Below are 11237 nucleotides of genomic sequence, written 5' to 3'. Positions count from 1 at the left end.
GACCTATCCTTGTTTTCCGGAAGAGGAAAATATGGAGGAGGGGCTTTCCTAGGTCTCAGTTTATGCTCCAGCTACAGCATGGGTGGCTACCTGTGCCTCTCCAGCTTGGTGTGGACCTTGGAAACCGGTGTCTCCCATAGGCTCATGTTGGCTGTGTCCTGATTTCCGGAGGCATTGCCAGACATTGGAGAGGCAGCTGCAGCTTTGGGTTAAGCTCAGGGGTCACTGCTCCTTTGGAGTCAGGATCACATTCTTGGAGTAACAGCTGTGACTGGGAAACAAGACAGGCTTCCTGGGCTTCCCCAGTCCCCATGTCCTTAGGAGAAGTGTTAGCCTCAGGAGACTGCAGCCAGGACCTGCTGGGGTAGGGGGTGGCTAACCTCTCTGCTCAGACCCCATTCTCACAAAGTGGCCACTTCAGGCTACTTCCTCTTGCACCAGGGGACATGAGTCCAATAAGAGTTGTTGCCTGGGCTGAGGGCTGCCCAAGTTCTAATTACATTTAATTCCAGAGACTGGCAGCGCCTGGGAAAACAAGGGGATTAGAGAGCCGACTTAGCTGGGCTCTGGAGAGTGCAGCAGGCTCCACGGAGACAGGTGCCCCCCCCCCCCAGGGCCCCCACTGCTCCTCCTTGCCAGACTGGAGTCAGACACCCCCATCTGGAGTCTCGATTCCTGCCACACTTGTCTCCCCCAGGGGACATGAACTGAGGTGCCTCAGCAGTCCTGGTGTCTCAGCCCATAGGGCTCCTGGAGAAATAGAATGGAGATGTTGGCAGACACCTGGAAGCTCCTTATTCTACCTGGGCTGTGTTGGAGGTTGCTGGGCCAGACCTGGGGGCACTTAGAAGGGTATGACAGAGCTCATGGGATGTAATGCCAGCAGGGACCTCCCGCCTCTCCAAACCTGAGATTGGCCTGGCTTGTAACTTAAAGGGATGGAGTTCACCTGGGGTGTGTGCTGGCATTGGGATAATTGAGGCTGCGACATCCTGAGGAAGGCCAAGTTTACCCAGGGAGTCATATAAAGATAAACTCAGATAACCTGAATCAATATTTCCTCACTGGGACCCATGGAGCCCCCACAGCTGTTTTCCTGATAACTCGGCAAATGCCCCACCCACCCTTTGCACCTCCCTTGTCCTCCCGCCCTCAGATGCCTGCTAGGAATATAAGTCCTGGACCCCTGCCCTGGGATGCTCTCCTGTGCCACCCTCCTGAGCCTCCATGGGGCTGCCACTAGCTCGCCTGGTGGCTGTGTGCCTAGTCCTGGCCTTAGCCAGGGGCTCGGAGCTCCAGAAAGGTAAGGGGCTGCATTATCTGGGCAAGGGAGTGGGCAGAGCACCCTGAGGGTGGGGAGGCTGGGAAGCCCAAAGCAGTTAGTAAGGGGTGCCTGGAATAAGAGGGGGTCCCCAGTCAGAGCCACTCCAGTTGGACTGGGGTCTTAGGTCTCTCAAAGGCTGAGGGTCCTACACCAAGAGGATGAGAAGCTGGACTCCCCGAGTGTCCATCATTCGTGGGAGTGGGGAAGCTTTGGATGTCTAGGAGAAGCCAAGTTTAGGACAGTTCCAGATATAAGGGACCTTCGGCAAGACAGTGCCTCTGGAGAATGGGCTGAGTGTCCACATGGAAAACTTCTGTCCCATCAGGACAAAGCTGTGGGTGGGGGATGTCCCAGTGGGGACCCCTGAAGACTGAGGAACTCAGCCCAACCTCTTGCTGGATGAGGGGTAGATGGAGTGGGGCTCAGTAGAGCATCAGCGGAGGGGACTGGGCAGTAGGTGTGCAGAGTGACCAGATTGCCCAAATGCCCCTTTGCGTTCACTCCCTGCTTGTGTGCCACACTAGGTAGTACCTTGTCTTAGAGTCCTGCAGAAGGCTGACCAATAGTTAGCAGAGACTGCTTATGTAGGGGTACCATCTTATCTAGAAACCCTGATCTGGAGCCTCAGATGGGTACCCCTGGGGGGACCCCCGGGGTTAACTTGGAGAATGGGCTCAGGGAAGTCCTCCTCAGATCTGGGTGTCTCACCTTGAGTCTTCATGATTCTCCCAGAAGCCATATCCCGAAACCATGTCTGCAGCACCTGGGGCAACTTCCACTACAAAACCTTTGATGGCGATGTCTTCCGATTCCCTGGCCTCTGTGATTACAACTTTGCCTCTGACTGCCGAGACTCCTACAAGGAATTTGCTGTGCATCTGAAGCGGGGCTCGGGCCAGGCTGGGGGTCACCCCCAGATAGAGTCCATCATCATCACCATTAAGGACGACACCATCTACCTCACCCACAAGCTGGCAGTGGTGAACGGGGCGATGTGAGTGGGATTAGTATCTGTCTCCCATGTCCCAGAAGCCAGGGGATGCTTCTGGCTCCTCAGAGCAAGTTCTCCCCTGAACGTTTTGTATAAACGAGCCAGTCTCCAGGACACCCTCTTCTGTTCTGGCACATGGCTAATAGGGATGCTTTGAGGTTTGAACTAGGCTATGGATTCACTCACCAAACACTGATGAGTCCCCTCTGTAGACTGGGGGTCTTAGGTAACCTGTGAGTCCCTTGCAGGTTTCCCCTGGGGGCTGTGCAGAAGGAAGCCTGCTCCCCAGGCTAAAGTTGCAAAAGCCCAGAAGGGAGAGGCTGCTCTACCAGCCCTATTGTTCCCTGGCTTTGTCTCAGTAACAATGAGGTCCTCTTAAATGCATTCCTGTCTTGCAGGTTCACCTCCCTGGGGATTTGCTCTTTTCCCACTCCAAGCCTTTCTGTGTCTTGCACGGGGGCTCTGCCAGTGTTCCTTTACTTTGCCTGGTCTGCTGGACCATGTTGTCATGTGTGGGTTGTATGGCAGAGGTCCCTAGGGATAGAGGCTCAGGGGTTGGGGCGTGGCAGTTCCAGGCCAGCTCAGGAGGGGAATGGGGTCCCGGAATAAGAACAATTCCGGGTAAAGGTCTGGGAAGGGGTTGAGAGTTCTACCCTGCCAGATTTTGTGAGAAAAATACCTCTGAACCAAGGGCCTGAGAGGGTTGGGGGCTCAGTCTCCAACGTATCCCAGACCCACTGCCTTTGGGGCTCCTGAGAAGGGCCTCTTTCCTGGACTCTGAGAGAGTATGGGAAGGAAAATAGGCAGAAGGGCCTGACCATGCCCCAAGGAAATTACCCAGGACAAAGGCTCTCTGGCCATTGCTGAGGCCTCTGCCCGGCTCTGGCCTCCTCCTGGAGCTTGGCTAGGTCTGTTTGTGCTCCAGATGAGAACAGACCAAGTAAGGAGGCAGGCTGGGCTGTCTTCATCCAGATAATGTCCTCAGCGCCAGGTGGTCAGCAGAACCCTCGGGAGGACGAGTGGGTAGGCTCTGGGATGGTGGGATGGTGAGTAACCCCATAGTGGTCCCCACAGGGTCAGCACCCCACACTACAGCTCCGGGCTCCTCATTGAGAAGAACGATGCTTACACCAAGGTCTACTCCCGTGCTGGTCTCTCCCTCATGTGGAACCGTGAAGACGCACTCATGGTGGGCACCAGCATCCTGGGCTCTGAGGTGGCGGGGCTCCTCTCTCTGGCCAGAGGCTTTGTAGCTCCATAGAAGGGCAGGATTGGGGGACCCACGCCTCACAATTGGCGTAGAATCCTATGTGGTGGAGCAGGCTGCTGGAGACAGTGATTGGTACCAGAATCTCCATTGGTCTGGCCTGGGAGGGACCCTCTGTGCTGTAGGTGCAGTGACTGGTCTCTGTCTCTCAGAGACTGCATTTTGGTACCCCAACCTGAAGGACCCTTCCTGGTGGCTGATCCCTGCCCTCCTCCTGACCTGCCCTGTTGGAGAAGCTGCTTAGACCTAGGGACTCTGGAAGCTGTGCTGGGCCCTGATGTCTGCTCACCTGCCCTGCTTTCTTTTTCAACAGCTAGAACTAGACAGCCGGTTCCAGAACCACACCTGTGGTCTCTGTGGGGATTTCAATGGCATACAGACCTATTATGAGTTCCTCAAAGAAGGTGAGTGCTAAACTGGGCGTGTTGAGAGGAAGACAGGGGTGAGGCTGCAGGCTCCCAGCTCTCAAGGAGCTAACCACCTGCATCCGTAGGCATACACTACAGTGCCATTGAATTTGGGAACATGCAGAAGATCAACACGCCTGAGGATGAGTGCCAGGACCCGGAGGTGGTGCAAGAGCCAGAGTCTTGCTCTGAGCATGTGAGTCGCTGCTGGGAAACCCAGGCTCTTAGGAAGTCTGTACCTGCTGGCCTGTGTTGGGGTTTCCTATGCTCTAAGGGGAGGGGAGGAGGGGTACGAACAGGGGTGTGAAGTTGTCCACGTTTGTGTCCTTCTCTTCAGCGAGCCGAGTGTGAGAGGCTGCTGACCTCCACAGCCTTCGAGGACTGCCAGGCCCGGGTGCCCGTGGAGTTGTATGTGCGCGCCTGCATGCAGGACCGTTGCGCGTGTCCTCAGGATGGTGCCTGTGAGTGCAGCACCCTTGCTGAGTTCTCCCGCCAGTGCTCCCACGCAGGCGGCCGACCTGAGAACTGGAGGACTGCCTCACTTTGCCGTAAGTAGCTGGTGACCCATGGGGTGCTTGGGGGGCCTCTCACATGGTGCTCTGTGTGAGTGTCCCTGGGTTTAAGGAGCCCCCGGTGGGAGCCATGTCTGTGCCAAGCACCCAGACCCTGTCTGCCAGTGGCTTTGGCACTGTGTTAGTGCCTTATGTGTGGGTTGATGGAGCTGACTTTGCTTCTAGCCAAGAAATGCCCTGGTAACATGGTATACCTGGAGAGCAGCTCGCCCTGCATAGACACCTGCTCACATCTGGAGGTCAGCAGTTTGTGTGAGGAACACTACATGGATGGCTGCTTCTGCCCAGAAGGTACATGCTCTGGAAGACCCTTGTCCCAGAGACTGGGTCGGGGAGCAGGCAGGGAGGGGTGGGACCCTCCAAAGAACCCTAAGGGCTGGGAGGCGAGCATCTGCATTGACAGAGCAGGGTCTTGATGTCTGTGGGTGGAGATCTGGCTGGCAGCCTCTCCTTTTGGGGAAACTGGCACTTCCCGAGGCTTCCAGGGTAAGTTTACATCTCTGGCTACCACAGGCACTGTGTATGATGACATCACGGGCAAGGGCTGCGTCCCTGTGAGCCAGTGCCACTGCAAGCTGCATGGGCACCTCTATCGGCCAGGCCAGGAGATTACCAATAACTGTGAGACCTGGTAAGTATCAGAGCATAGGGCCTGGGGTCAGGCAGGCTGGGGTGTCACTGAGTCTTGACCCTGTGCCCTGCTTCTGGACAGTGTCTGCAAGGCTGGTCGCTGGGAGTGTGAAGATTGGGAATGCCCTCAGACCTGTGCCCTAGAAGGTGGCTCCCACATCACCAGCTTTGATGGAAAAAAGTTTACCTTTCACGGGGACTGCTACTATGTCTTGACCAAGGTAGGCAGGCCAGGCTACCTGGATGGAGCTGGGGGCCCTCTGTCCTTTGGGGAGGGAGGAGAGACCGGTTCTGGAGAAGGCCGTCCCTGGGGTGATGGGTGGTGCTGCTCTCAGAAACAGGATGAAAAGTGGGGGGTCTAGGGCACAGGAGGCGCTCGGATCCTCAGTAACCACAGCATCTTTCTGCATACAGGGCCAGCACAATGACTCCTATGCCCTCCTGGGTGAGCTGGCCCCCTGCGGCTCCACAGACAAGCAGACCTGCCTGAAAACTGTCCTGCTACTTACTGACAACAAGAAGAACGTAAGTCCTCCTCTCTCCCTAGCATTCCTGGGTCCTGCATGCAGGCACTTTTGGCTCTATGCAACCGTGGCATTTCTTGTAGGTGGTGGCCTTCAAATCAGGTGGCAGTGTGTTACTCAATGACCTGGAGGTGACCCTGCCCCATGTGGCAGGTGAGTGTCTCAGGGAAGGGGTCATGAGCTGCTGCCAGTCAAAAGAGCCAGCTGGGACTGGGATAGCCTAGGGGCCTGGGCCTCCGGCAGGCTCTATCTTTGGGCCCCTGCTGGTGGTGGGGGAATGGGATGGTGGGTATGCCACTCAACAGTCACGTGGAACCCAGGAGCCCTGCTATCTTTCAACGTGTTCTTGTTTTGCAGCAAGCTTCTCCATCTTTCAACCCTCTTCCTACCACATTGTTGTGAACACGGTGTTCGGGCTGCGGCTACAGGTTCAACTGGTCCCAATCATGCAGCTTTTTGTGACTCTGGACCAGTCTGCCAAGGGACAGGTGCAGGGTGAGTGGTCCCTTTTGTATTGTCCCTGAAAAAGCCCCATGAGGGTCCTGTACTGCTCGCGCCTGCATCCAGTTCTTCCTAATTCTGTCCTGCATCTTTAGGTCTCTGTGGAAACTTCAACGACCAGGAAAATGATGACTTCATGACGTCTGGCGGGCTGGTGGAGGCCACGGGTGCCGGCTTCGCCAACACCTGGAAGGCCCAGTCAAGCTGCCATGACAAGTTAGACTGGCTAGATGACCCCTGTTCCCTCAACATTGAGAGCGGTAAGGCTCAGGGGAAGTTGGTCACTGTCCACTGGCTTGTCTAGGACACAGAGTCCTGGCCAGTACCGCCTCAGAGCAGATGGGGACCTAGTATGTGGGCGGAAGGGTGGGTAGAGATTGCATAGTCCATGTTGCTGGTGACCAGCACATCTACCTGCTGTTTGGCTAGTTTACAGTGGCCCCATGGTGGCAGCTTTCCAAGCGACCAAGTAGATGGGCTGGTCAGGCTAACTGCTGGTGGCGGCTCTCATCCAGGCCTGGCTTAATGCTAGGACAATATGCCCTCCTACCCACTTCTCGATCATATCTGAAGACTTCTAGCCTCCGGGGTTGAGAAAGGGAGGATGTGGGTGTTATACAAAATTGTCTCATCTTGCTCACAGCTGCCTGGAATTACGATGGGAGGGAGGGAGGGATGGAGGGAGGGAGGGAGGAAGGGAGGGATGGATCTGACTTTGATCACACAGGATACCGTGTCATCTCCATCCTGGGTGATCAGACTTTTAGGCTCAGAGTATGTGAGGGGAGCCTGGTTGTGCTGAGGTTCTGATCTACTCCCCAGCCAACTATGCTGAGCACTGGTGTTCCCTACTGAAGAGGTCAGAGACCCCTTTTGCCAGGTGCCACCTGACTGTGGACCCCACTGACTACTACAAGGTGAGCTCATCCCCCAACCCTACATACTCAATGCTGCCGGCAGTGTCCCCACAGCCAAACAAAGTGTGCTCAGGCCACCTGGCTGAGCCCGTGAGTGGCTGTGTGTGTGTGTGTGTGTGTGTCTGTCTGTTTGTCTGAGTGCTGGCGTGCATGCACATGTGTGTTCACTGGAGTGCTCAGGGTGCCAGGGCTGTGTGCCTGGCTTCCTCACCTCACTGTTACTTTGGTTTGTCTCCCAGAGGTGCAAATACGACACGTGCAACTGTCAGAACAATGAGGACTGCATGTGCGCAGCTCTGTCTTCCTATGCTCAAGCCTGTGCTGCCAAGGGGGTCATGCTGTGGGGCTGGCGGGAGCGCGTCTGCAGTGAGTGCTTCCCCGCTGGCTGCTCCCTAGGATGGGGTCCAGACATGAAACTCCGTGGGCTGGGGGCCAGGAGCCCTGAGCAGTCAGTCCAGGGAAAGGGGCAGCTCCTTGTAGCTGTCACCCAGCGTCTGCCCGACCTTTAGGCTCTGTGTGCAGCGTGGGAGCAGAATTTTTGCAGAGATGGACTTTGGGATGGCCACAGCTGCGGAAGCTGAGTTCAGCAACCTGGGAGAGGTTCCCAGGGTGGCTGGCCTCTGTCTGCAGGTGGAGGGAGAAGCTCAGGGACAGCCTATAGGGACAGTAGTTGGAGTCTAGTGCCATTGGCCCTCACTCCTGTGGTTTCCCCTGCAGACAAAGATGTGCACGCTTGCCCCAGCTCACAGATCTTCCTGTACAACCTGACCACTTGTCAGCAGACCTGCCGCTCCCTCTCAGAGGGTGACGCTCACTGCCTTAAGGGATTTGCCCCTGTGGAAGGCTGTGGCTGCCCTGACAATACCTTCATGGATGAGAAAGGCCGCTGTGTGCCCTTGGCTAAGTGCTCCTGCTACCACTACGGACTTTACCTGGAGGCAGGAGATGTGATCCTGAGGCAAGGGGCGCGCTGGTGAGTGTCCTGGACTCTGCAAGGGGCCCATAGAGTCGGGGAGGGGACGCTCTTCAATCTCTGCCCCAAGGGGAAAAATGGGGGCAGGGAAGGTTCTACCTGTGGGGCCTGAGGCTCTCAAATGGTGCAGGGGTTCCAGGGGTGAGATTCTGAAAGTGGCCTGGCTGGCATACGCCCTGTGTAGGGACAGACTTGAGTCCCATGAACCCTGTTCCACTTCTCTCTCATAGCATTTGCCGGAACGGGAGGCTGCAATGCACCCAGGTCAAATTGCTTGGCCACAGTAAGTTTTACAGATGTTGTTCATGTATGGCTACCAGTCTGAGTCTTGTTTCCCCTCCCTACTTACCTGGTACCCTGAATTCATCTGAGCTAAGACGGACTTCTTAACCCCACAGCCTGTAAGCACCCCAAAATCCTTGTGGATTGCAACAACTTGACTGCTCTGGCCACCCGGGAACCCCGCCCCACTAGCTGCCAGACACTGGTGGCTGGCTATGTGAGTGCCAAGGAGGGCTGGTTGGGGGCATTCTGATGCCTGAGTCCATTGTGTGGACTAAGCAGACTCCCACACTGCCAGTTCACTGGGCTGGGGCCTGAGTCTCACAAACACCTGGGTCTATTTGGTACTCCCTGGAAGAGAAGTGGCGGCCTAAAGCAGTGCAGAGGTCAGCCTAGGGGCCTTGAACAGCAACCCTACCTGGTCTCCCTGACCAGGATAAGGGAAGGGTTTTAGGAGAGAGGAGGAGAAGTTGGGGGTCCAGGACACTGTTAGATCTTCTCTTGTGGGCACTCAATTCCTCAAGGAAGGCTTGGCCCTCATCTGAGCCCTTCTTATTCCAGTACCATACAGAATGCGTCAGCGGTTGTGTGTGTCCTGATGGGAAACTGGACGATGGCCGTGGTGGCTGTGTGGAGAAGGAGGAGTGTCCTTGCATCCACAACAAAGACCTATACAATCCTGGGGCCCAGATCAAACTGGACTGTAACAACACCTGGTGAGCTGGCCCAGTCAGCCTGCATTGGAGGGGTTAGGCTGGATTTTTGGATATTTGCTCTGTTGACAGAGCAAGTCTTATGTCTACCCCTCACCCTAGAGGTCACTCTTAGGCCAGTATAGGTGCCTGCAGGTTTCCTATATGGACGGCCTCAGAAGCTGGTGCCATGGTGCCCAGGGCCTTACCTAAGCTGCTCTCAGAGGGCATGTGGGAGTCTTGGCCTCAGGCCCCTTCAGGCTCCTCTATCTTTCCCCGCAGTACTTGCCAGAAAGGACGCTGGGAGTGCACCCGTTATGCATGCCACAGCACCTGCTCCATCTATGGGAGCGGCCACTACATCACCTTCGATGGGAAGCACTATGACTTTGATGGACACTGCTCCTATGTGGCTGTCCAGGTGCGGTTGTGAAACTCTCCAGGAAGGAGCCTGCCCTGAGATATGGAAAAAGGTCCTTGGGGTGGGAAGGGCTAGTTCCTCACCCTGGAACTCTTGCTGCCAGGATTTGGGCTCCAGCAATGAATAGAGAGGGTGTGGTAAACCTCTCTCCTCCATGAGATGGGGATGTATGGGGATGGGGGGTGTTGAGAAAGCCTACTCTCTCCTCTTCTCTTCTCTTCTCTCTCTCTCTCTCTCTCTCTCTCTCTCTCTCTCTCTCTGTGTGTGTGTGTGTGTGTGTATGTGTGTGTGTGTGTGTGTGGACAGTCCCAGCTATTATCAATTCTGCCCTTTGTACGGCATCATCATCCCCAGGCAACGGAAAGACCTGTCTGGATGGGGTTTGAGTTAGGGCCTTGAATCCCAGATGGGGAAAGGCAGAGCATTTTCTACTCCGAGGGGTGGCCTTAGCAGCTGGGGTAGGCACCCGTGTCCTGGTTTTCTTGGCTAACACTGTCTTGTCGGGACCCAGGACTACTGTGGCCAGAACTCTACTGGCTCCTTCAGCATTATCACCGAGAATGTCCCCTGCGGCACCACAGGCGTTACCTGCTCCAAGGCCATAAAGATATTTATAGGGGTGAGTGCTGCTGGTTCCTGGGACAGGGGATCCCGTGGGAAGGCTTGGACACAGTCAGTGACCGTCCTTTTCTCTGGATAGGGGACAGAGCTGAAGCTGATGGATAAACACCGTGTGGTAAGGCACTTGGGAAATAGGCACCATGTGCCCTACATCACACGGAAAGTGGGCCTGTACCTGGTAGTGGAGGCCAGCCCTGGTATTATCGTTATCTGGGACAAGAGGACCACCATCTTCATCAAGCTGGCTCCTTCTTACAAGGTGGGCCACCAAGATGCCAGCCATGTCCTGGGCTGTCATCAGCATAGATGCTGTGGATGCTGTTCTCACCTACTTCAAGAACTGCTCAAGCTGGAGACTCTTGTCTTCCCACCTACAGGGCACTGTATGCGGTCTGTGTGGGAACTTTGATGACCAGACCAAGAATGACTTCACCACTCGGGACCACATGGTGGTGACCAGTGAGCTGGACTTTGGAAATAGCTGGAAGGAAGCTTCCACGTGCCCCGATGTGAACCACACCCCAGACCCCTGTGCCCTAAACCCACACCGTCGCTCCTGGGCAGAGAAGCAGTGCAGCATTATCAAGAGTCATGTATTCAAAGGGTGCCACAGCAAGGTAGGCGGAGCTGAAGGCATGGGCAGGGCCTCAGCAAGGTAGGCGGAGCTGAAGGCATGGGCAGGGCCACAGCAAGGTAGGCGGAGCTGAAGGCATGGGCAGGGCCACAGCAAGGTAGGCGGAGCTGAAGGCATGGGCAGGGCCACAGCAAGGTAGGCACTGCTGCAGGCGTGGGAGGGTCACGAGTGTGGGCAGGGGCACAGGTGTGGGTGGACTGTGGCCATGGGCAAAGGGCTCTGTAGGCAGAGCCCCACTAGAGGCGTATTGTGGTTGTGTTCAGGGCCATGGTTGGGGCCACTGAAAGAGATTAATGAGCTTGACTGTGTCCACGAGAAGGGTGTGGCCTATTAGTCTTTTGGGCTCCTGGCCTCTCCGAGTAGTCTAAGGATACTTGGAGGCATGATGCTGTACCACCATGGGGTATTCTTCAATTCTGTACACTTGGTTCTTTGAGTCAGTAATTAGATGAGCAACCTTTCTCTCTGAGATCCTGGGGCA

The 11237-nt window shown here is 55.8% G+C and overlaps 1 protein-coding gene across 1 annotated transcript in view; it reads left to right on the top strand.

Annotated features, from left to right (window-relative positions):
- Positions 1-1212: 1212 nt before the first annotated feature.
- Positions 1213-11237, top strand: part of Muc2 (mucin 2, oligomeric mucus/gel-forming) — a 35548-nt gene continuing 25523 nt past the window's right edge. Inside the window, exons 1-23 of the mRNA XM_041666173.1 lie at positions 1213-1303; positions 2057-2318; positions 3390-3504; positions 3896-3986; positions 4076-4185; positions 4327-4537; positions 4727-4852; positions 5075-5192; positions 5274-5412; positions 5606-5716; positions 5799-5868; positions 6073-6210; positions 6312-6476; positions 7039-7133; positions 7373-7499; positions 7851-8106; positions 8337-8389; positions 8505-8605; positions 8950-9104; positions 9363-9501; positions 10013-10120; positions 10202-10381; positions 10500-10739. Of these exons, the coding sequence (XP_041522107.1) occupies positions 1228-1303; positions 2057-2318; positions 3390-3504; positions 3896-3986; positions 4076-4185; positions 4327-4537; positions 4727-4852; positions 5075-5192; positions 5274-5412; positions 5606-5716; positions 5799-5868; positions 6073-6210; positions 6312-6476; positions 7039-7133; positions 7373-7499; positions 7851-8106; positions 8337-8389; positions 8505-8605; positions 8950-9104; positions 9363-9501; positions 10013-10120; positions 10202-10381; positions 10500-10739 (3186 nt within the window). The 5' untranslated portion in view covers positions 1213-1227. The remainder of the gene's footprint in view (positions 1304-2056; positions 2319-3389; positions 3505-3895; positions 3987-4075; positions 4186-4326; positions 4538-4726; positions 4853-5074; positions 5193-5273; positions 5413-5605; positions 5717-5798; positions 5869-6072; positions 6211-6311; positions 6477-7038; positions 7134-7372; positions 7500-7850; positions 8107-8336; positions 8390-8504; positions 8606-8949; positions 9105-9362; positions 9502-10012; positions 10121-10201; positions 10382-10499; positions 10740-11237) is intronic.

The sequence above is a fragment of the Microtus oregoni genome, unplaced genomic scaffold, assembly GCF_018167655.1.
Source record: "Microtus oregoni isolate MIOR12 unplaced genomic scaffold, Mior012 000016F_ref0000370, whole genome shotgun sequence".
NCBI lineage: Eukaryota > Metazoa > Chordata > Mammalia > Rodentia > Cricetidae > Microtus > Microtus oregoni.
The sequence above is the reverse complement of the archived record's forward strand: the minus strand, read 5'-3'. Positions and strand labels throughout refer to the sequence as shown.